At 40.0% G+C, this 25,932-nt stretch overlaps 1 protein-coding gene across 1 annotated transcript in view; it reads left to right on the forward strand.

The window, feature by feature from the left end:
• The window catches only part of LOC127578627 (interleukin-17 receptor A-like), a 53,880-nt gene that overhangs the window by 11,240 nt on the left and 16,708 nt on the right, over positions 1 to 25,932 (forward strand). The window contains exons 2-10 of the mRNA XM_052030810.1: positions 1,353 to 1,377; positions 4,394 to 4,540; positions 5,950 to 6,074; positions 12,158 to 12,284; positions 13,133 to 13,180; positions 14,947 to 15,101; positions 19,164 to 19,238; positions 24,885 to 24,951; positions 25,614 to 25,670. Of these exons, the coding sequence (XP_051886770.1) occupies positions 1,353 to 1,377; positions 4,394 to 4,540; positions 5,950 to 6,074; positions 12,158 to 12,284; positions 13,133 to 13,180; positions 14,947 to 15,101; positions 19,164 to 19,238; positions 24,885 to 24,951; positions 25,614 to 25,670 (826 nt within the window). The remainder of the gene's footprint in view (positions 1 to 1,352; positions 1,378 to 4,393; positions 4,541 to 5,949; positions 6,075 to 12,157; positions 12,285 to 13,132; positions 13,181 to 14,946; positions 15,102 to 19,163; positions 19,239 to 24,884; positions 24,952 to 25,613; positions 25,671 to 25,932) is intronic.

Here is a 25,932-nt window from a genome sequence, read left to right on the forward strand (position 1 = left end):
GCTGTCATAACGTCCTGCCAAACTTTTCTCTCAGTCAATATCGTTATTCCTTGTGGCACATTCTTAGCATGGAAAAGGGCATTATAGATCAGATGAGCAGCAGGAAACAAGAAATCTGAACTGTATAACTAAAAATATTTCAGAGGCTGCTTTACACAGAATTCTGCATTATGCATGCAGAGCATTTACTCAAACCCAACGAAGTGGGTTTATAAAAATGCAGCAATTATCCTGCAATCCCTCAAGCCCTGATGGATGCTGCCCTCCTGTGTATCCTTCGAGGAAATGGCAGAAATGAGATCAGTAGAATTGGGCTGTGGAGGAGGTAGCAAGAGTAGCAGACCCCTCAGGAAACATGGAGACAAGATCCTGGTTTTGCTGGCATGGGAAGAATAGGGTCCTTCTGGCAACAGAGGCCTGCATGATATCTGTACTTATTATTAAAAAGATCATGAGCCATATCTCCTCTCTATTCTCCACCCCTGCTGGTGACTGGGATAGTTGGGTCTCTTCAGTCCTGGTTGATGAGAAAATGTGTTTGTTTAAAATTAATTTAGGATATTTAGTACCAGACTTTTAGATTAATAATCAAATAAGGGAGCATTTGTACATTTCCAACACTTTTACTCTTATTTACATTATACGATACGATATTTATTAGTCACATGTACATCGAAACACACAGTGAAATATGTCTTTTTGCGTTACTAAGTGTGCTGGGGGCAGCCCACAAGTGTCGCCATGCTTCAGACGCCAACATAGCATTGCCCACACCTCCTAACTTGTACATCTTTGGAATGTGGGAGGAAACCGGAGCACCTGGAGGAAACCCACCCAGATACACAGGGAGAATGTACAAACTCCTTACAGACAGCAGTGGGAATTGAACCCGGGTCGCTGGTACTGTAATAGCATTATGCTAACTGCTATGCTACCGTGCCGCCTCTAAAATACACCACCGCAGTGAGCAGGATATTACATTGCATGTTGATTCATTAATCTACAATGTTCAGGCTACATTGGAAAAATAACCGCCAATGTTGAAAGTGCAAATGGTATCCTTAAAAAGATCAGCATGATCTCGGCACTTACTATTAAATAGGTAACGAGCCAGGACTATTCTCTCCATTCTCCACCCCCTCTGTCTACTGCCACCATGTGGTAACTACGTGTGATCATTTATAAATGTTATGTTGCTGAATACAAATTAAAAGGCTTGTTTTTTCCTTTCTCCTGCCCTGTCCACTTTCCAAGGCACTTATGCTCATGGTCTATAATTGTATTAAATACAGCATTGAATTAGCTGCCATGGGAAATGTCATTATTAAAAATGTTTTTCTTTCTTCATACAGGGCCTAAATTGTACAGTTCTATCTGGTAAGTGCATTTTATTTTTTTTGTTGTTGCTTAAATGAGTGATATCCCATAAATCCAGCCTTCAAAAAATCTTCAAATCAGCTGTGGTTGGACCTTTTGCTGATAGACCACAATTAGCATCTTTAAATTTAGAATGTGCTGCTTTGCTTTTTGGCTTTTGTGCTTAAAAACCCCCTGCAGTAAACATAAGGGCAAATCAGTTGTTCCAATAAGTAATTCAGCTGTTCAGATTGATCTGCCATTTTATAACACTGAAGTCGTTGTTAAGATACTCTTAAGGTACAGTTGGATGGGGAATGTCAGGATTTAGACCCAGCATTAATGAAGTAATGGCAACTTATTTCCAAGTTAGGATGGTGTGTGGCTTGAAGTGAACTTGCAGTTGGTGGTGTTCCCTTTTGTCTGCTGTCCTTTTCTTGTTGGTCAAGGCTGAGGGTTTGTGAGATGCTGTCATGGTAGTCTAGGTGAGTAACTGCAATACATTTTGAAGATGGCAAATGCTGCAGCCATGCTGTGGTAGTAGTGGAGGAAATGAATTTTAAGATGGTGGATGGGATGCCAGTCAAGCAAATTCCTTTGTTCTGACTGGTGTTGAACTGCTTGAGTGTTGTTGAAGCTGCAGTCATCCAGACAAATGGATGGTGAAAAGGAAGGCTGGCGGGGGGGGGGGGTGGTGTCAATATGCAAGTCACTTGCCACCAGATACCCAGCCTCTGACTTGCTCCTGTAGCCACAGTATTTATGTTGCTGGTCAATTTGAATTCCTAGTCAGTGGTGACCCCCAAGATGTCTGTTGGTGGGTACCTCAACAGTGAAAATGCCATTGAAGGTAAAGGGTAGGTGGTTAGACTCACTCTTGTTGGAGATGTTCATTGACTATCATTTATATGGCAAAAGTGTCAGTTGGGAGTATACCGATGTCATCTAGGTTTGCTGCATGGACTGCTCCATTTTTTTGAGAAGTTGCAAATGGAATTGAACATTGTGCAATCATCAGCAAACTTCCCCATCTCTGACCTTATTAAGGAAGGAGGGTCTTTAATAAAGCAGTTGAATGTGGCTGGCTGTAGGACACCAGGCTGAGGAATAACTGATGCTCAGGAGCTGGGATGATCGATCTCCAGCAATTAGAACTATTATTTGCGTGAGGTTTGATGTCAACCCTGGGTGCCCATTAGGCATGCTATTAGGGTTCCTTGAGGTGATACTTGGTCAAATGCTGCCATGGTGGCAAAGGCACCATTTGCACCTCGCCTCTGGAATTCAGATCTTTGGTCTATGTTTGCAGCGAGGCTGTGGTGATACCTGGAACCGAGTGGTTCTTGCAAAACCCAAACTAAGCACTGGTAAGTATTGCTTGATAGCAATACTTTGGTGGGAATCTCTTCTTTATCTCTACATGGTGATGGAGTGGGAATCTGCTCCTGCTCACCTGGTGGAGTCTCAGGTTGGGAAAATTCAACCTCTGCTTTTTGTTTGGGAAAGTATTGGCAGGATGTTGTCCTTGCCCAAGGTTGGGAAGGTAGAACTTCACAAACTGTAAGTCAGTGTTGTTGTGGTCATTGTGCAGCCTGTTCATAATGGACTACATAAGGTATTAGGAATGAGTGAGAGCACTAAGGCATGAGACCAACAAACAATGTAGCTGCTGTAGGACAAAGGATTGTAGGACAAAGACTTGCCCTCTAGAAACTGGTACACCTTTGCCAAGCTGTTCTAATACTGCTATAACACTGTTATCTACCCAGTAATTTGACAGTTACCAATAAACTGGTAGCTAGTTCATCAGGACTATTTGGTTCAAGACACATTACTGACAAAAAAATACAAATTCTGGAGTCAAGCTTGATGTCAGCATGGTGTTTGACAGTGTATGTGACACCCAGTGCAAAGAAAAATGCTTGAGGTTGTTGTCTCTCAGTTGTTCTCTCTCAGGACATTGTTGCCATCCATCTAAAACTGGTTTATTAATTCCCACAATTATAAGATCAGAAAATGGGGTGTTCACTGGTTGCATAATGTTCAATTCCATTCCCTTTGGGGCTTCTTGAGTAATGAAGCACCTGCGTGCTACAAGATCACAACATTCAGGCACAGGCTGATAAATGGCAAATAACATTCATGTGAAGTAATGGGTGTGCACAGGTATGCATGTGAGCTCCTCTGCGCACACAGAAAAACTGTTCCAACTACTTGGTGATTGGTTTATACAGTGAAAAGCTTTTGTTTGCATGCCATCCAGATAGATCATTCCATACAAAATACATCAAGGTAGTACAAAAGGGAAGAAAAAACAGAATGCAGAATATAGTGTTACAGTAACTGAGAAAGTGTAGTGCAAGTAGACAAGTAAAGTGCAGGGGCCATGATGAGATTGAGAGATCAAGAGTTCATCTTTATTGTATAAGAACCTTGAACAGACCTCTTATAAGAGTGGAATAGAAACTGTCTTTGAGCCTGGTGGTACATGTTCTCAAACTTTTTGTCTTCTACCCAATGGGAGAGGGGGAGAAGAAAGAATGCCTGGAGTGGGCGGGGTCTTTGATTATGTTGGTGGCTTTCTTAAGGCGGTGGGGAATGCAGACACAGTCATTGGAGGCAAAAGTCAGAATTGTGATGGAATACTCCCCTGTTTGACTTGGAAATATATTGCTGTTTCCTCCCTATTGCTGGCTTGAAATCCTGGAATTCTCTACCCAATAGTCTTTTGGAGAATGTTCACCCGACTGACTGCAGCAAATCTGGGTGGTGTCTCACCATCTATTTCTCAAGAACAATTGAGGATGGGCAATGACTTCATGCCATAAATCAATAAAAAAAATACAGAAGAGGTTATCAACCCTGTCATGTTAGGAGAAATCCGATCTCCCCTTGATATTTCAGTGCAACAGTGGTGCTGAAGCACACCTGATCCCAACAGAACTTTCAAAGACTTGTGAAAGCAATTTCTACCCAGTTTGAAAGTCATTTGCAAAAGAAATAAAATATGTTGCATGCTCTTCCTCCTCACCATTAGGCAACTGTTTGGATAGCAGCTGGTTTAAATCCTCTGTGTGGACACCTTCATTTCCTAAAGACCTTCGGGTAACCATAACCAGGCAGGGGAATGCTAGTGGATTCCACAAGCCTGTACTGTCCATTAGTTGGAAATTGAGAACAGATGGTAAGCAGACATTCCTTCCTTTTTATATTGTTAGTGCATGTTCTCTTAAGGGTTTGCATCTGCAGTTGAATAAATGATGTGACATGAGGGTGAGCTGCCTCTCTTCCACCTGAAGGGATTACTCAGGAGTGGTTTTGATCTCTGGGTGAGGGTTCATTTGGTGTTTGCATTTTGAGCAGGCTAATCCAAAAATCCAGAAACACTGACTTGGTTTTCATAGCATTTCTCTCTTTCTCTGGCTTGCACCTCGTGGTACTCACCTCTTCAGTTGTGCTTGCTTGCGACTTCACGCTTGCAAACAATACGTTACCCTGGGGTAAAATACAGGAGGGTAATCCATCGAGCAAAAAAATGGGGAGGACTTTGAAATGGGCTGCCAATTCATCATTACCATTTTATACTGTCACGGAAGTTCAAAATTTAGGAGGAAAGGGGAAAGTGATAAAGAAATTTGCTAATTTGGAATTTCCAATCATTTGCACTGTTTTATTTCCAATGAGATGCTGAATTATAGGCACAGTTCAGCATCGCACCCCCATTCTGACCTTGCTGTCTGTGGCCTCCTGCACTGTTACAATGAGCCCCAATGTAAGCTTAAGGAACAACACATCTTCCATCTGGGCACCTTGCTGCCTATGCAACTTGCTATCAAACTCTCCAAGTTTAGTTACCTCGCTTTTTCTTTCTGTTTTTTTTTGAGGTCTGGCCATTTTTTGCCTGCGTCCTTTTGTTTTGCTTTTCCATTTTTTTTTGTGTGGAGTCTAGTCTGTTGGGAATGTCGCAGTAGGCTAGACAATACAACATTATGCAGACTCTACAACATTACCAACACGTTACACAGACAAAGAAGCGTATTCTGATTTTAACTGTCCCTTAAATGCCACCATCCGGTTTCACTATATCAGAGAAATTTTATTTGTTCTACCCATCCCCTACCCCACCTTCTCAGCCATCTAAACTAACTAGTTTCTCTCTTTCCCAGTTCCAATCAAGGATCCTGAATCTGAAACGTTAGCTATTTCTCTTACCACAGGTGCTGCCTGATCTGAGTTTTTCTTGCATTTTGTATTTCTATTACAATTTTATCAAATTTTGTTAACACCCTCAAATATAGCAAGGATTTTTTAATTTCTTGTTTTGCTGCTTCATTCCACCCTCTCATGTTTGATAATATGCAAATAAATTTGAGTAGAAACTGCAGTGATGGCAATTGAGAGAAACATTTTTCAAAGCTTTTACGGTTCAGATTGCCAATTACCCCATTGTCTGCTGAGCTCAGACAAAATGTACAGTGCAGCGCTAACTCTTCTGAAGACAAGTACGATTTTCTAAACTGCTAAATTAACAGAATCCTAAACTTTTTATATAAAATTGTGATTTGACTTCATACCTTCATTTTGGTTTTGCAGCTAGTATAAATTATTCTCAAGGAATAGAGATCTCTTTGGCAAAATGGAGCACAGGAGAGAGAAAGTGCATACAATACCGGTTCAATAACAGAATAACAAGCCAAGTAAATCCACAAGGGAAGAAGGTACGTGCCACACAAACCACATTGAAATTACATTCTGTTACTGTTTAGATTTTCTGATTGCTTTCATTTTCCTTGGCTGATCAAATCTTCCATAATCTAATGTTTGTATATCAGCAAATATAGAATTTGCTCTTGTATAAGAGGTCTGGCAAGTGAAATGGTTTCAAATGGCCACAGAACGGTAGAGTAAACGGGAATGGGTTCCTCCACTCTGCAACTGTTTTTCTGTTGGGAGTCTGGGCCAGTAAAAGCATTTTTTCTTAATTTTAGGGAAGTCAGCATTTATTGCTCAACTTTGTCATTGTAATTGTCCTCAAAAAGTGAGTTGCTCCCTGGTAATGCTGCAGTTGTGGCGAAAATGATTTGAGTGAGGAGTTTCAAAATTTTTACTCAGCAACAATGATAGAATGTTGTATATGCCTAAGTTAGAATGATATCTGTGGAGATAGTAGTTTTGAATGCTACCTGTTGCCTTCATCCTTCCAAATGGAAGAGGTTATGGGTTGGAAGCTAAACTGATGTAGAGTCATCCTTTGGCTCTCTAAATAATGGATGACTAATAATTGTAGAGTTATCTTCTGATGGGTAAAAGCTAGCAGATCTTAAAGTCCCCCAATATGCTGGATAGTTGATTCAATTGGCTGCCCACCCCTAATAACTTGTAGTTTTTCTTTTTGAACTTCATTCAAAACATGTCCTGGGTTGTTTTTCAGGTTCATGTCTCATTCATTTCCTTGCTGGCTCAGCAATTTTGATATATAAGCCAGACTCCCTGAAATCCAACCTATTCTGTAATATTGTTCCTTTGCTCAGTCTTTGCCATATTCATAACTATTTCTTTGGCCTTTGAATCCTGGTTTCAGTTTGAACATAGAACAGTACAGCACAGCAACAGGCCCTTCAGCCCACCACGCCTGTGCTGACCATGATGCCAACCTTACTAATCCCATCTGCATGCACATGGTCTGTATCGCTCTATTCCCTGACTGTTTATGTGTCTATCTAAATGCCTCTTAAATGTTCCAATTGTATCTGCTTCTACTGTCTCCCCTGGCAGTGCATTCCTGGTGCCTACCATTCTCTTTTTCTTAAAAAAAAACTTGCCTTGCAAATCTCCTTTGAACTTTTCGCCCTCTCACCTTAAACCTATGCCCTCTAGTATTTGACATTTCCCACCCTGGGAGAAAGACTCTGTCTATCTACCCTATCTATGCACCTCATAATTTTATAAACTTCTATCAGGTTGCCCCTCTACCTCCGATGCTCCGGAGAAAAGAATCCAAGTTTGTCCAACCTTTCCTTATAACTAGTACTCTCTAATACAGGCAACGTCCTGGTGAGCCTCCTCTGAACCCTCTCCAAAGCCTCCACATCTATCTTCTTGTGTGGTGACCACAGTACTCCAAGTGTGGCCTAACCAAAGTTTTATACAGCTGTAACATGACTTACCATCTTTAATACTCAGTCCCCTAACTGAAGGCAAGTGTGTCTTCTTTACCACCCTATCCACTTATGTTGCCACTTTTAAAATGTTATTTATACAGCATGTTAGCAGGCCCTTCCAGCCCAATGAATCTGCGCCGCCCATTTTAAACCCTTGTTAACCTAACCTAACGTCTTTAGAATGTGGGAGGAAACCAGAGCAGCCAGAGGAAACCCACATAGACATGGGGAGAACATACAAACTCCTTACAGACAGCGAAGGGAATCGAACCCCTATCGCTGGCGCTGTAATAGCATCACGCTGACCTCTACGCTACTGTGCGGCCCTTTTAGGGAGCTGTGGAATAGCACTCCAAGATCCCTTTGTCCATCTTTGTGCTCCTAAGGATCCTGCCAATTACTGTATACTTTCCTCTTGGATTTGACCTCCCAAGATGCAGCAGCTCATACTTGTCTGGATTAAACACCATCTGCCATTTCTGTGTCCATATTTCCAATCTATATCCTGCTGTATCCTTCAACCTTCCTCACTATCTACAATGCCACCAACTTTGGTGTTATCTGCAAACTTACTAATCAGACCATCTACATTTTCATCCAAATCATTATTATATATTGCAAACAACAAAGGTCCTAGCACTAATCCTTGCAGAACACCACTGGCTACAGACCTCCTGTCAGAAAAACACCCCTCTACTCTGTCTTCCATGACCAAGCCAACTTTGGATGCAGTTTACCAACTCACGGTGGATCCCATGTCAATTAATCTTCTGGATCAGCCTTCCATGAAGGGCCTTGTCAACTTCTTGACTAAAGTCTTTGTGGACAACATCCACTGTCCTGATGCAAGGCTTCGACTGGAAACGTCAACAATTCCTCCCCCCCCAATAGATGCTGCTCGACCTGCCGAGTTCCTCCTGCACATTGGAGACACGAGAGATTCTGCAGATGCTGGAACCTGGAGCAACACACACAAAGTGCTGGAGAAGCTCAGCAGGTCAGGCAGCATCTATGGAGGGAAATAAACAGTCAATGTTTCGGGTCAAGAGCCTTCATCAGGACTTTGTGTGTGTTCCTCCAGCAGATTGTTGTTTGATTCACTGCCCTATCCATATCTATCATTTTTGTCACTTCGTCAAAAAATTCAAACTTCTGAAGCAGGATCTCCCCTGCACAAAGCCATGCTGACTATCCCTAATAAGTCCATGCTTTTCCAAATGCGGTTAATCCTGTCCCTAAGCATCTTCTCCGATAATTTTCTTACCACTGGTGTAAGGCTCACTGGTCAATAATTTCCTGGTTTGTTCCTGTTTCCCGTCTTAAAGGAATAACATTAGCTTCTGGCATCTTGCTCTTGGCTAAAGAGGATACAAAGATCTCTGTCGAGGCCCCAACAATCTCCCCCCTTGCTTCTCTCAATATCCTAGGATAATCTCATCAGGTGTTGGGGACTTTTCCACTTTATTGTTTTTCAAGACACCCAATACCACCGACTCCTTAATATCAAAGTGCCCCATAATATCAACCCTAATCTCACATCGTCCATACCCTTCTCCTTGCTTTCCTCTTTTCTCAGCTGCTGCCTCAAGCCTCTTAATTCTCTCTTACCATTGTGTAAATTATTGTCAAAAAAGCTCTTTGCAACCGCACCCCACCCCCACCCACTGGTTCTATTTGCAGCTCCACTCACCTTCATAGGGCAGGGAACTTTGTTTTAACACATAACACAAAGTTGTCACGGCATTGAACTGATTCCAATGCTATAACAATCAGTCTTCTAATTTTCAAATCAGTGTGGGAATGGCTTTAAAAGTATATCATGTGCATGGATAGATGCTGCTGATTCACTGAGTCCCAGTCCCCTGCACTGACCTTACCCCCACACTATTCTTCAGCCAGGTTTAGCCTTGCCTTCCCTGTCTGTTTTGGTCTGCATCCAATTCCATAATCTTCACTAATTCTTGATCATTTCCTTAATTCAATTCCCTTCCCATCTCTCTTATTTTGCAGTGTTCCTATTTGCTTTTCTCCATACAGTCCTGAAAAATCTGGGTTATACTTGACTTGCAGGCTCTTTACTGAGTTTGCCATTTCTGTTCCACTGACACGACATTCTGATCTCTACTCTGCTTGAAGCCTCTTTTCCAGAATATCTAGCAGGCCCAAGTTTCCACCTCGTCTGTGGGTCTGCTTTAGCTCCTTTTACTAGCTCCTAATCTGAAGTCTAGTTGACCATTAGTTGTTAAATTCCTAGTTTAAATTAAAGTAAGCACTTTTTAAAGATAATTTACTGAATCATCTTGAAAAGTAACAAGCAACTTTTTCAATATCACTGTGTTTATCTGCACTGAACTTGAATCCCAACCACAGCCTCTGTGTATGTAGTGGTAAAGTTTGTTATTTATTCTTGCACCACAGGAGATATTGCAACCTGAGTTTAAAACAAAAGCCCTATTGCAATAATATTACCTGCTTCAGAAGTGGCTCTGTAACCTCTCTCAGCTTATTATAAGCATAAGGCATAACAACATGACTGTCAACAGAGTTATAGTGGATTCATTAGCATTTAAATTAGTGGATCAGCTGTTTATATCCTATTGGAGGATATAATTGACCTATTGGAGAGGAGAATCAACAAAACATGGTTCAAAATGTTAGGACGGATAAGTCCCCAGGGCCTGACTGAATATTCCCCAGGCTGCTCCGCGAGGTGAGGGAGGAGGTTGCTGAACCGTTGGCTAGGATCTTTGAGTCCTTGTTGTTCATGGGAATGGTACCGGAGGATTGGAGGGTGGCAAATGTTGTCCCCTTATTCAAAAAAAGTAGTAAGGATAGTCCAGGGAATTATAGACCGGTGAGCCTTACATCTGTGGTGGGCAAGCTGTTAGAAAGGATTCTTAGAGATAGGATCTATGGGCATTTAGAGAATCATGGACTGATTAGGGACAGCCAGTATGGCTTTGTGAAGGGCAGATCATGTCTCACAAGCCTGACAGGGTTCTTTGAGGAGGTGACCAGACAGATTGATGAGGGTAGTGCAGTAGTTGTGACCTACATGGATTTTAGTAAGGCATTCGACAAGATTCCACATGGTAGGCTTCTTCAGAAGGTCAGAGGGCATGGGATCCAGGGAGGCTTGGCCATGTGGATTCAGAATTGGTTTGCCTGTAGAAAGCAGAGGGTTGTGGTGGAGGGAGTGCACTTTTTGTGATATTTATTAATGACTTGGATTAGGGGGTAGAAGGGTGGGTTAGCAAGTTTGCAGATGACACAAAGGTCGGTGGTGTTGTGGATAGTATGGAGGACTGTCGAAGATTGCAGGGGGATATTGATAGGATGTAGAGCTGGGCTGAGAAGTGGCAGATAGAGTTAAATCTGGAGAAGTGTGAGGTGGTACACTTTGGAAGGACAAACTCCAAGGCGGAGTACAAGGTTAATGGCAGGATTTTGGGTAGTGTGGAGGAGCAGAGGGATCTGGAGGTTCATATCCACAGATCCCTGAAAGTTGCCTCAAGTGGATAGGGTAGTTAAGAAAGCTTATGGGACGTTAGCTTTCATGGGATCGAGTTTAAGAGCTGCGAGGTAATGATGCAGCTCTACAAAACTCTGGTTAGGCCACACAGAGTACTGTGTCCGGTTCTGGTCGCCTCATTATAGGAAGGATGTGGAAGCGTTGGGAAGGGTGCAGAGGAGATTTACCAGGATGCTGCCTGGATTGGAGAGTATGGATTATGAGGAGAGACTAAGGGAGCTGGGGCTTTACTCATTGGAGAGAAGGAGGATGAGGGGAGACATGATAGAGGTATACAAGATATTAAGAGGAATAGATAGTGGACAGCCAGCACCTCTTTCCCAGGGCACCAATGCTCAGTACAAGAGGGTATGGCTTTAAAGTAATGGGTGGGAAGTTCAAGGGAGATATCAGAAGGAGGTTTTTCACCCAGAAAGTGGTTGGTGCATGGAACGCGCTGCCTGGGATGGTGGTGGAGGCAGGTACGTTGGTCAAGTTCAAGAGATTGTTAGATAAACATATGGAGGAATTTAAAATAGGGGGATATATGGGAGGAAGGGGTTAGATAGTATTAGGCATGGTTTAAAGGTCAGCACAACATGGTGGGCCGAAGGGCCTGTATTGTTCTATGGTAAATAACAGTGTTAATGCAATGTACATTATGTTTAAAACGTTTTAGAATCACAGGTTTTTGTTGTGTCAGCACTGCTTCCTGTTCAATAATTTCTATATTCATTGGTGTTGCAAGGTACTTTTGTACACTTTAGGTCGAGTGATTTGAGTGTGGTGCAAGCCTGCAGGTTAAATTATGATTGCATATAGTTATCTAACTGAACTGTGTGTGTACAGCTTTACATTTAGATCTGTTAAATTTGTCAGCTTTTGCTGATTTGCCTAAATTTAAGTTAAATTTATTGTCGTCATAGGCATACATACACAGGGTATAAATGGCATGAAAATTAAGCTTTTTTTTGCAGCAGCAGCATAGTGCATTACAAAGTGAGGACAAGCATATGTTGACATAAACTTAAATTAACATAAATTAGAAGGCACCAAGTTGCTTATTTCAGCTCTGGACATAGACTTGTACTAATGTAGCCAGCTGATGGTGTCTGCTCTTCCATTGCAGTGGGCTTTCTTACTGGAGAGGTTTGAGGTAGATCCAGACCAGAAATACACAGTGACAGCATGCAGTTTACCAAGAGCCAACATCAATCAAGATAATGATTGTCCAAAAGTAAATTATACTGTACCAGGTATGTGTACCCAGTTTGCAGCAGTGTTATTGTTTCATTAGTTTTTACATCCTCATGCCAAATCCTCCTTCCTGTTTCTCCTGAGGCCAGGTAAATGACCATCAAGGTTTCTACTACATTTGCTGCCCTATGGTATCATGTTAGAAGCATCTGCCCCCTGACTGGTTGGAGTTGCATGTCCAGTACTTCAAGGGAGCTAGATTTGCTGAAGTAAATGATATGGTTGTTAATGTTGCTTTAATGTAAATACTTTAGTAGTTGTGGGATGCTTGTTCCTCATGATTTTTTAACTCCTGTTAAACACTTTGGAAAATTTGCAGTTTTTTGCATTAAAAAAAAAATTGTCAAAGGTAGAAATAAAAGACCACAGTAAATTCAGTTACATGACTGTTAATGTTGAAAAGAGAGTTGTTGGTACCCAGTTAACTTTTGGTGAAAAGTTAAAAAGAGGCTTTAATGCATAACTGGTATCAGGATCTTAACCTGGAAAAGTGTATTTTTACTTCACTTGTCCTGAAAGAGAGAAGATTTTAGAATGCACTCCATGAGTAGACTGGATTAGATAACTTAAAAATGAGACAATAACTGAGTGAGTCAAGGAAGGATTTGCATCAATCTTCAATTCTGCTGATGCAGCTCCGTCATAGTTGCTACATTTTTAAACTATCTTTTGTGTTGTATTGATGAACTGTATTTAATAAAATTCCTGATAGCTTACAGAAATAGTCATGCAGGTAAGGCCCAGTCCAGTACAGCAGTTTCAAGGCAGAGAACTAAATTCAGGGAAAGATGTATTTTTTTCATAATTTACTTTATCCTGGAAGAAGTCAAACTATTTTTTTCTGTAGGTTGCAGTGATGACTCAATCAAGTATACAGAAGTTTGCAAACGAAGAGGTGAGTTAAGTTTGCTTTAGAGATATACTTGCCAAAATTGGGATAATTTTATTCTAAAAGGTGCTATAACTTGTTAAATCTATGTGCTATGTCTTCCCTTTTGAACTACAGTAAATATTTATTCTGTTTGTAATTCCTTCTCAAATTTTTAAATACAGTTTTTGGAGTAGGAAAACCTCTGAAGCATTCAGATCACCAATTTTTGTGCAGAGCCATTAAGGTCAGGCTTCCACTACTTCAAACTGCCATTCAAGTTCCTGAGCTGATTTGACCAGCAAGCAGCCAATGTGAAAAAAGAGTGTGGAAAGAAATGGAAATATTGTGATGTCGTTGTTTTGCATATGGAAAAATAAATAGGGTGACAACAGCAGTTAGGACTCTGTTGGGGGGAGAAAGCAGGACATTGGCCTAGAATTTAGTTTGCATCTGATCTGGGTGGTGCTAGAAGATCATTGAGCCAAATTGGGTGCCCTGCTTTTAAAACTTGATAAAATTTGGTGTTTGGTAGCATTAGCATGTTTTGAATTGGGGGTGGGGGGGGGAGGAGAGGGGAATGGGGGAATGGATTATAATGGAATCTGTGCAATTCCTGATGAGACCACATACACCTCAACACAACTGCTGACAGCTTAGTATATGGGAATTGCAAAAGCATGTAGGCCCTTATAAGTATAATCCCCATTATACTTGATCACAGCAACACACATGGTGGCTGTCAATGCAGAAGAGAGGGAGAGAGATCCACAGCCTACCAAAAGAGACAGCTCTGGTACACAAAATACATGACAGAAAAGCTGTCCTGTGCACCAAGGGAGCCAGGGAATCTGCCAAGGCCAACCTAAGACCCTGGCAGGAGATTGCTCAAGTAGTCTCTGTCAGGAGTGAGAATTCGTGTACAGTGGAACAGTATTAAGATGAACTACATGCCACTAAAAGCTCTTCTCTCTTAACGATGCACTTATCTCGACACTCAATTCACAAACTATTACTTTATCCACATATCACCTCTGTCTAAATCGTCCCCCATTTTGACAACTTTGGTCAGTACTTCATCACATACATTCCCTATGTTCTCTCCACTCTCTGCAACTTAACCAATCCTTTTTACTCCTCATTTTTCCAGTTCTGTGAAGGGTTTGTGACAGCTGGTGTTAATCCTGTTTCTCTCTCCAGTAATGCTGTTCCACCTGCATTCTCTATTTCAGTTGTGCAATCAGAATTTTGCAATTGTGAATATGACCTATTCTGAGTAAAATCTGTTTTGATCCATGTATGTTTCTAATGTGCAATCTTTATGAAATAAATTGAATACTAACAATTATGTAGGAGACTGATGAATTTAAATCAAATCAGGTAAGACATTTTGAAGAAAATTGAATGTTTTTAATTGATCTGTGGAGAACATAGTTGTGTAATCTTCAAATGGAACAAATTTTCTGTACAACCCAGTGCATGTAGTCTTAGCGAACACTGGGCGGATCAGGGAAGTCTTAGCTATATTTGTAGTGATAATTTATCTTGGTGATTTTATTGCCTGATGATCAGTGATCATGTGCAAAATTGTGGAAAGTGAACAATAGGAAGAAATTCTATCTATTAACTGCAGAAGAGTTGATTACTTTGAAGTCTGAATACTTCAGAACAGACATAATGTCTATTGTAGAGTGAAAAGTTTTAAATATTAACAGCAAAGGTCAACTGAGAACAGTGGAAAAGGCAAGGACAATATTGGATTTTAATGACTTTCCATCTCTCTGCATTTACAGGCAGTCTATGGAATCCTGATATTACATACATCAGAAGTGAAATGAATGTGACCATCATCTTCCAGACTGGAAATTATTCTTCTAAATACATAGTCTTGTTGCAGAGTCGTGATTCAAATAAGATCTGCAATCATGCTAAGAAAACTTTTGACGAGGTAAAATCCTCTGGTGTATGTTCCCCCCATGTCTGCGTGGGTTTCCTCTGGGTGCTCTAGTTTCCTCCCACATTCCAAAGACGTACGGGTTAGAAAGTTGTGGGCATGCTTTGTTGGCGCTGGAAGTGTGGCGACACTTACGGGCTGCCCCCAGAACATTACGCAAAAGATGCACTTCACTGTGTGTTTCGGTGTACATGTGACTAATAAAGATATCTGTGCTGACCATGATGCCAATCCAAACTAATCCCATCTGCCGGTACATGATCTATATCCCTCCATTCTCTGCCTGTTCATGTGCTTGCTGAAATGCCTCTTAAGCGTTGCTATCGCATCTTCTTCCACCACCTCCCCTGGTAGCACGTTCCAGGCTCCAACCACTCTCTGTGTAATATATATAAAAAAGAAACAACCTGCCTCATAAATCTCCTTTAAACTTCCCCCGTCCCACCTTAAATCTATGCCTTCTAGTATTTGACATTTCCACCCTGGGAAAAAGTCTCTATCTACCCTATCTGTGCATCTCACAATTTTATATACTTCTATCAGGTCGTCCCTCAGCTTCCGACACTCCACTCCAGAGAAAACAATCTAAGCTCGTCCACCCTCTCCTTATAACTAATTCCCTCTAATACAGGCAATATCCTGGTGACCCTCTACTGCACCCTCTCTAAAGCCTCCACCTACTCTAAAATCTCCACATCCTTCCTCTAATGTGGTGACCAGAACTGCACACAATACTCCAACTGTGGCCTAACCCAAGTTTTATACAGCTGCAACATCACTTATCAACTTTTATACTCAACACCCAGACTGCTGAAGGCAAGTATGCCATATGCTTTCTTTACCATCCTATCTATTTGTATTGCCACTTTCAGGGAGCTATGGACTTGCATCCGAAGATCCCTCTGTACGTCAGTGCTCCTAAGTGTCCTAACAATTATTGTACACTTTACTCTTGCATTTGACTTCCCAAAGTGCAGCACCTCACACCTGTCCAGATTAAACTCTGTCTGCCATTTGTCTGCCCATAATACCAACTGGTCCATATCCTGCTGAATCCTTTGACAACCTTCCTCACTATCCACGACTCTGCCAATTTTTGTATCGTGTGCAGACTTACTAATCAGCCCACCTGCATTTTTGTCCAAATCATTTGTATGTATCACAAACGACATTTTTGCAGAACACCACTGGTCACAGACCTCCAGTAAGACCAACATCCCTCTACCACTATCCTCTGTGTTCTGTGGTCAAGCCAATTTTGAAAACAATCTACCAAGTCTCTGTAGATTCCATGGGCCTTAATCTTCTGGATCCATGTCCAGGTATACAATATCCACTGCCCTACCCTCATCAGTCATCTTTGACACCTCCTCAAAAAACCCAATCATATTTGTAAAACGTGACCTCCCCTGCACAAAGCTATACTGCCTAGCCCTAATAACTCTATATTTTTCCAGATGCGAGTAGATCCTATCCCTTAGAACTTTCTCCAGTAATTTGCCTAACACTGATGTAAGGCTCACCAGCTTTTAGTGTGAGTTTTTCTCTATTGCCCTTAAACGGAGGAGTTGGTTATTCTCCAGTCCTTTGGGACCTCACATATGACTAATGAGGATGCAACGATCTCTCCCAAGATCTCCAGCACTCTTCTCTTTTACCTCTCTCAATAACCTGGGATAGATCCCATCAGGCCCTGGGGACATCCACCTTAATGTTCTTCAAGAGCTCCAACACCACCACCTCAATATCAACATGCCCTGGAATATCAACATATCCCTCATCTTGCAATCCTCCATGTCTTTCTCCCTGGTGAATACCGATGCAAAGTACTTGTTTAGTATCTCGCCCACTTCCTCTGGCTCCAGGCATAAATTCCCTCCTTTGTCCTTGAATGGTCCTATCCTCTCCCTAGTTACCCTCTTGTTTTTAATGTATGTATAAAATGCTTTGGTATTCTCTTTAATCCCTCTTGCCAAAGACACTTCATGGCCCCTTTTAGCCCTCCTGATTCCCTGTTTAAGTTCTCTCCTGCTTCCTTTATATTCCTCAAAGTCTCTGTCCGATTTCAGCTTCCTAAACCTTACGTATGCTTCCTTTCTCTTCTTAACAAATTCTGCAACATCTATTATTATCCAAAGTTCTCGAATCTTTTTATTCTTGTCTGCCTTCCTCGAAGGAACTCATTGGTCCTGAATTTTGACCAGCTGGCCTTCAATCAACTCCCACATGTCAGATGTGGGCTTATCCAATAACAGCTGCTCCCAGTCTACTCTCCCCAGCCCCTGCCTAATACTGTTGTAATTAGCCTTCCCTCAATTTAGCACTTTCCCCTGAGATCTAGTCCTTATTGTTGTCCTGAAAACTTATGAAGTTATGATCACTGTTTCCAAACTGCTGTCCCACTGAAACTCCGATCACCTGGCCAAGCTCATTTCCCAAGGTCTATTATGGCCCCTTCCCTGGTTGGATTATTTACAGACTGTGTCAAGAAACCCTCCTGGATGCACCTAACAAATTGTGCACCACCTCAGCCTCTGGCACTGAGAGACCCAGTCAATATTGGTGAAATTAAGTCACCCACTACAATTACCCTGTTGCTTTTACATCTTGCCATAATCTGCCTACATTTCTGTTCTTTTATCTCCTGCTGGTTATTGGAAGACCCATGGTTTAAGACCATCATAAAGATTGCACCTTTCTTACTCTTGAGCTATTTCTCTTACTTTTGCTCTTAACCCCCTCTTCTCAGCCAGAACAAGGATAAGGTGATCTTGAACTTGCCTTCTACCCCAGGAGCCATTAGATTCAACAATCATCCTCCATAATTTCCACTTCCATCAATGGGATTCCATCAGCAGATACATCTTATTCTCTCCTCCTCCTTTCAGCATTTCAAAGGGATAGTTCCCTCTGTGACTCCCTGATTGACTCTTCCCTGATCACCATCCAGGAACCCAAGTAGTTCTTTCAAGTGAAACAGGAATTTACTTGTATTACTCCCAATTTAGTGTATTGCTTTGGTGTTCACAATTTGGTATTTACATTGGAGAAATCAAATGCAGATTGAATCCCTGCTTTGCAGAACATCTCTGTTCAGTCCACAAGGGTGACCCTGAGCTTCCAGTTATCTGCTACTTTAATTGTTTGTCCCACTCTAATCTTTCTGTCATCAGCCTCAAAGATTCCTATAAAGATGCCCAGAATAAGTTCAAGGAACAGCATGTCACCTTCTAACTGGGCATGTTGCAGCAATTTCAATTTGCCACATTTTTTTCTCTCATTCTCACTCTTTCATTCCCCCACTGATGTGGCTGTATCTTTTGTTTCATTTTGCTTCTTCTAACTGCTAGTTTTTAAAGTCCAGTGAAACTGATAATCTGGCACACTCAAGGCTTTGGTGGTGCCTGACAGGTAGGTCTTCCCAGATTATTGGATATTACTCCAACACACTTCCAACTAACTGTTTTTAAGATGTTGCAGAAAAGTATAATTAACTTTCCAATGAACACAATGAGTTGAAAGAGTGTGGGGAAATGGGGCTCCAGTGAGTTTAAAAGGAGCATTGGAAGCAGTACCAGGTAAGTTTAAAGAGAGTGTCGGAAATGGGACGTTGGTGAATATAAAGAGAGTATGGGAAAGGGAGCCGAGAAGAGCCAGCTCGCAAGCCATCAGGGTTTCTGAATAACAGGATAGCAGATTATAGGAGTTTCTCTGTAATTGTAATTGTTACCTTCACAACTTTGACTCATTGGTTCTCTGCATTCTTCCCCCTCACTGCAACTTAAAACAAGCTTGTTTTCTTACTTTTTGGTTCTGATGAAGGGTCCTTGACCTGAAGCTTTAATTTTTCTTTCATCACTGGTGACTTTTTGAGTGCTTCCAGCATTGTATTTTTAACTGTAGATTAACTCTGATAACTTTTGATACCTTTTAATGACTGTCCTTGAGAGACTCTGCTGTGACTGGAGCAATATAATGTCCTTCTCCACAACATCTAGAAAAGGCAAGTACATGTTATTTAAGAATGACGAATTTTATTGTAACTTTTTGTGACAGGTAGTGGAACAAAGAGTAAATGTAACTTTTTCAACTGAAAACTGGATGCAAAGCTGCACTGCTTATGAAATTAAGGTAAGAAATTATTTAATTATTTTAAATTGAACATGTACTTAATCTCCAGACATGAGGGTGACACGGGGGTGAAGTCATTGTTTTGCCTGCATAGATGTCTGAAACACTCTGGTGAACTCCTTTCTCAGTTGGAAATAGAATTGCTTGTAAGGAGGCAGTACTTGAATCTAATCTTGCAACCCATGAGTGATGTGTTGGTTCATGGTTTATGATGTCTCTTATGCATGTAAAATATCAATTTAGTGAGCAATAAGTGTGCCTAGGTTTTCCTTTGCTGAAAAAGGAAATATTTGAAATGTTAGAAAATAGTTAATTGCAGGCTTGGTGACATTAGCACTTGATACAGTGTTGATATCAAAATGCATCCTAACAATTTCTTGTACCTGATTGGTATAGATCCCTTAAAAATATGGTGATGATACAGCAGTTAAATTGATTATTAATCCAGAGGCCTGGGTTGAACAAAATTCAGTTAATAATCTGGAATTTAGTTTCATGATCATTATTCCTAAAATTACTGGATTATCATAAACTTGCTTGAATGGAAGGGAAATTACCAGCCTTGCCTGGTCAGGCTTGTGTCCACTCCAGACTGACAGCAGTGTGGTTAACTCTTCTGAAATGAGCTAAGAGGCTACTCAGTTCAAGAGATGAGTGATAAATGTCATCAGTGTCCATATCTTGAAAAATAAATACATCACACATCTTTAAAGTATATATTGTGCTACAGTTCACTGGGGAGACTATGAAGTTCTAGATTAACAACAGTACACCAGGATAAAATAGTAATAAGAGTTATGTCACCAAGTGATAGTGTATCCCAAAGAAACAAAGGGAGAAAATAAATTAGCCACTACCTGTTTACAAGGGTGAATCTTTCTTTGTCAATCTTAATTGCACTGGTCCATGATAGGCTTGACTCTGAAATGTAAGGGAGAAATTTCTGACTAGTTCTTTCCAGAGGAAACCATAGGTTTGCAAAGCTGTGGGTGTAACTGCTAGGGGGCTGAGTAACAGGGATATAAGAGCAGCTGAGAAGGAAGTCCCACAAACACTAGTCCTGTCCATCAGATAGGACAGCCACAATGCAGACCAATGCACATGACTCAAGGCTATACAAAGGAAGGAAGAACATAATAGGAAGGTGGGAGTAATAAGGAACTTTATAATTAGGGGCATCAATAGCATCTTCTACAGCGAAAAAGGGTATGTTGCTTACCTGGTGTCAGGGTAAGGGATATCTTGTCTTGCCTAGAGAAGAGGTTGGAAGGGAAGAGAATAAATCCAGGTATGTAGTCCATGTTAGTTTTCAATAACATAAGTAGGAACAGGATGGAGTTCCTGCTGAAAGAGGAGTTGTGTTGCCACTTTAAAAAGTAGACCAGACATTGATGTTAATGATCTTTCTTACTGTCTGAGCCATTTGCAATTGGCATAGAATTGGGCAGCAAGAGAATTTACATGTGGCTCGAGAGCTGGTGAGGAGGGGGGTGGTGGAGTGGGGGAGGAGGAAAGGGGGTGGAGGGTTCATTTTCATGGGACAGTGGAACTACTTTGGGCTCAAGGAGCTGTACCCAGGGATGGGCACCACCTGATCTGGGATGGGGCCTGGGCACTTGCGGAAAGGATACGTAGATGGAAAAAGCTTTAAGCTAATAAAAACTGAGAGGGAAGCTACATGAAATATAAGAAGTCTAAATATTAAACAGGAAAAGTGTAGGAAATAAAATATTGGAAGATCTTGAAAGCAAGAGAGCAAATAGTTGTAAAACAGAACTCTAAAAGGATGATTAACATTGTCAGAGGAAATCCTTTTAAAAATGACTAAAATTGTGTGTACAGTAATACACATAGTGTCTATAATAATATAGGGTTGCTAGAAACAATCGTGCTGGTAGGAAAGTGGGTGGTGTTCCACTGGATCAATGCTGGGAGCACTGCTGTTCACAATTTACATTACTGATTTAGACTCTGGAATCAATGTAGTTTCTAAATGTGCATATGAATCCAACTTGATGATTAATCAGTACTGAGGAGGACTTCAGCAAATTACACAAGGACATTAGTAGGGAGGTCGCATATTATTTGGAAGATACAAGTCTTGATAGGGTCGAGGAAAAAAATGATCTTGGAGTACAAGCATGTCAGTCACCTGAAAGTTGCATTGCAGATTAGTATGGCCAGAAAGTAAACAAACCAATAACTCTGGTCCCTATTTCTAGGTTCTTGGTGTTGAAAAGCAGGGAAGTTGTTCTAAGCCTATACTGGACTTTGGTTTGACCATGCTTGGAGTATGGCAAACCTTTAGAGATGAGAGAGTGTGCAGAGAAAATTTACAAGGATGACACCAAAATGTAAGGATCTACAAATTGGGAAAGGATGCTTGAGAGTAAATAAGACTGAGCCTGAAGGTTGTTTAAAATGATTAAAGGTTTTGATTAAGTTATTATAGAGAGAATATTTCAAGTTTTGGGAGAGTATATAGTGATCATTGATTTAAAAGGAGGTTATTTATTTCCCCAAGGAATGATGAGAATTTGGACCTTCATACCACAAGTATTTAAGAAGAGGCCAGACAAGGATATGAATGTAAATGGAATAGAGATTTACATTGATACATTTAGAAGAGGAAAGAAAGGAGGAAGCTTCTCTGTGATGGGCTGACAGGCCTGTTTCTGTCCTATTTATTCTATGTAATCCTTAATTTTTATTATTGTAAAACAGGTAACACAGCAGACAAATTATGCGCAACATTATCCCACATATGGCAGTTGATAATGACCAGATATCCTGTTTGTAGTGTTGATCCCAAGATCAATGTTGGCCAGGGCATAAGCAGATAACTGCTATTCTGCTCTTAATGTTTATATGGGATCTTTTCTGTCCATCTGAAAAAGGTGGGGGCTTGGCTTAATGCATCATCTGAAAGATGTTACTATCAAGAATACAGCATTCTCTCAGTATATTAGTGAAGGCTAATGTGATGGACCCTGGCGTAGTACTTGCCTGAATCATAAGACTACAAGTTAAGGCATGCTACCAACTAAACATGGTTGCCACATATTTGTTTTGTTTGCAATCTTTTTATTAATTTTCAAATTAGTACGAAATAATATATATAACATTAGTAATTATACATATGGTGCAAAGAGATCAGGATAACAATCATAACAGTTAATATATATAATCACAAGGAGTAAAAAAAAAAGTAATCTAGACCTCCCGTTCTCTTATTAAGTGAATAAATACAAAAGGAAAGATTGAAAAGAAATGAAATTTAATTATATGAAAGAAGAACCCCCAAATCAATAAAAAGTATTGATAATAAACCAAAAACTTCCAAACAAAAAAACTGGACTGATATTTCTTCAATTAAAGAGCAAAAAAAAAATTATGTCGTCAACTCCGCTCCTCTGCATTCAAGGGTTATTGAGAGGGATCTGAAAAAGGTCAGCTTATATCATATGGAAATACTGAATAAATGAACTGCAAACTTCCTCAAATTTAAGCAAAGGATCAACAGTACCACTTCTAATTTACTAAGTTTAAACATGTTATAGTTTGTGAAAACCACTGAAAAGTGGCGGGAGGTATTGGATCCTTCCATTTGAGCAAAATGGATCTCTTGGCCATTAATGTGACAAAGGTGATCATACAACAAGCAGAAGCAGATAAATGGCGAGGTTCCATCATTGGTAACCCAAAAACTGCAGTAATAGGATGAGGTGGTAAATCAATGTTCAATACAGATGAAATAATGTTAAAAATGTCTTTCCAATATTTTTCCAAAAGGGGACAGGACCAAAACATATATGTGTCAGAGAAGCCACCTTTGAATTACATCTGTCACATATAGGATTTATATGATGATAAAAACGGGCTAACTTATCCTTGGACATATGGGTCCTGTGAACCACCTTAAACTGTATCAAAGAGTGTCTAGCACACATTGAAGATGTATTAACTAATCGAAGAACTTTCTTCCATGTCTCTGTAGGTAAAAGTATCTGGATTTGTCTTTCCCATTCATTCTTAATTTTATCAAACTTCTCTGAATGTATTTTCATAATCCGATCATAAATTATTGCTATCAGACCCTTCTGATAAGGATTAAAACCTAAAATTTTTTCCGTAATTTCAATTGTATATGGTGTCGGAAAAGAAGGTAAAGTAACCTTTAAAAAATTTCTAATCTGTAAATATCAAAAAAAATGTGATCTAAGCAGATTGTATTTATTAGACAACTGTTCAAAAGATGATAAACAGTTATAAAGGAATAAATCTCAAAAACATGTTATTCCCTTTATTCTCCATAAAGAAAAGGCTGAGCTAATTCTAGATGGTTGAAAGAAAAAATTAGATTGAATAGGACTTGATAAATTAAATTTATTCAATCCAAAAAATTTACGAAATTGAAACCATATCCATATTGTATGTTTAACTATTGGATTAGTCATTTGTTTACTCAATTTGGTAAGTGCAAAAGGGAATGAAGCTCCTAAAATAGAAACTAATGAAAATCCTTGCACTGATTCACACTCAAGGTGTACCCATCAGGGACAATGAATTGCATCTAAATCTTGTGCCCAGAAAATTAAGTATCTAATATTAATTGCTTAATAGTAAAATCTAAAATTAGGCAAAGCCATACTACCATCCTTTTTTAACCTTTAAATATTTCTTACTTAACCTTGGGTTTTTATTCTGCCATATATATGAAAGAATTTTGGAATCAGTAGTGTCGAAAAAGGATTTTGAAATAAAAGTTGGAATCACCTGAAATAGGTACAAAAATTTTGGTAAGGTATTCATCTTAACTGCATTAATTCGGCCAATCAATGATAAAGAGAATAGGGACCATTTAGTAAATAATTGTTTAACGTAACTAATTAAAGGTAAAAAGTTCACTTTAAATAAGTCCTTATGTTTCTTGGTAATTTTAACATCCAGGTACAAAAAGTAATCAGTCACTAATCTAAATGGTAATTGCCTATAAATTGGGACTTGAATGTTTAATGGGAAAAGTTCACTCTTATTAAGATTTAATCTATAACCAGAGAAAACACTAAACTGAGCAAGTAGTGATAATACTGCAGGAATAGATTTCTCCTGGTTAGAGAGATAAAGTAACAGGTCATCTGCATAAAGAGATATCTTATGAGTCCCCTTTCCATGAGTAATACCAAATATGTTGCCACATATTTGAAGTGAAGCACCTTAAGAGATTTACCTATGTTGAATTGTTACATAAATACAAATTGTTTTGCTTTGGTTTCAAAGAAGGTTAAAAAAGACCTTTTGCATAGGAAAGTAACTTGCCTTATCCTGCATCAGGAGCAAGTCTTTCTGTAAAAGCTTGTGAAAACCTGATCAGTTGGTAACATAAAAAACATTATTACTTCAACTCAGACTGAGTCTGCCAGATCAGTGCATCTTTCCAGAGAAGCAATGTTCCCAAACTGAATGCAGTATTCCAGATAAGATCTGAACAACTAAAGCATCACTTTCCTCATTTTTGAATTCAAAAAGTAGCTTTTCAAAAATCGTCTTCAGAAATCATCTTTTTGCAACCATCTTGTTGTCCTTTTGAAAGTCAGTGGTTAGGCACAGGAAAATCATACAATTAACTCATTTGTCTTGTTGCAGATTATTCCATTTTTTGAAGGCTGCCATCATGACTGCAAACAGGTTATTGTATTTGTCCCTGAGCCAGGTAGGTTGAGGGATGGGTTTACAATGGGTGGAGGTATTTGGGAAGAGTATTGCTGCTGGGGGTTAGATGTTGTGGCAATGGGAAATCCATAAGGGAATAAGCATTTTATCTTAGAGAAAGGTAGATGCATTGCTATAAGAAGTACTGTATACCTAAAGCTGAAAACTGTGCAGTTAAATTACAGGCAAGATTTCAGGAGTTATTATACATTTGATTAATTCATTGGACATTGCAATCTATAAGCCCAAATTCCCCAACCACCTTCAGTTGTCAACTGTGCCTTCAGCTAACCGTACCATATTTTGTCATTCCATAAACCTTTTCTCCTACGAGATCGCTTTTAAACTTGCCTCAAGATTTGTGGTGACTTCTCCCTGTTTGATCTTTGTCTCTGTACATTTGTGTTGGCGTTTACCTTTAAAAGTGCCTTTGGATGTTTTTTGGCAATTAATATCCTGTATAAATGCAAGCTATTGTTGAGACTGTCCACTCTGACCTACATGACACTGTTTCATTAAACTAGCAGTGTGAGATATTCTGCATCAGAGTCAAAGTTAAGAGTTGAGCCCAGACCCTTTTGGTGACATCCTTAGCAGTGCTTCCCACTTCTTTTGTATGTTATTTGTACATTTCTAATATTGTTTGGATCCTATCTCTTTCAGCAACAACACAGATGACGATGACAACAACAACAACAAAATTAACAAGTTCGACTCCAGGTGGGTTCAAGGTGATTGGACTATCAGACTTTCAGAGTATAATATCTTTACATGTGTGAGTAGCATTATTCCTATATTTTTAACTGCGTCTATGAGAACAAAATTCAAAATGGGAGTAGGTCATTCAACCTTCTGTGTCTGCTCCACCATTTAGTATTATTTCCCTCAAAAACTCACTTTAACCTTCTCTTCAGTAAGCATAATCCCAGTGTTTCTGGTCTCTCCCTGTAACTGAAGTATTACATCATTTTAGTAAGTTTCC

Source organism: Pristis pectinata, chromosome 15 (assembly GCF_009764475.1).
Source record: "Pristis pectinata isolate sPriPec2 chromosome 15, sPriPec2.1.pri, whole genome shotgun sequence".
NCBI lineage: Eukaryota > Metazoa > Chordata > Chondrichthyes > Rhinopristiformes > Pristidae > Pristis > Pristis pectinata.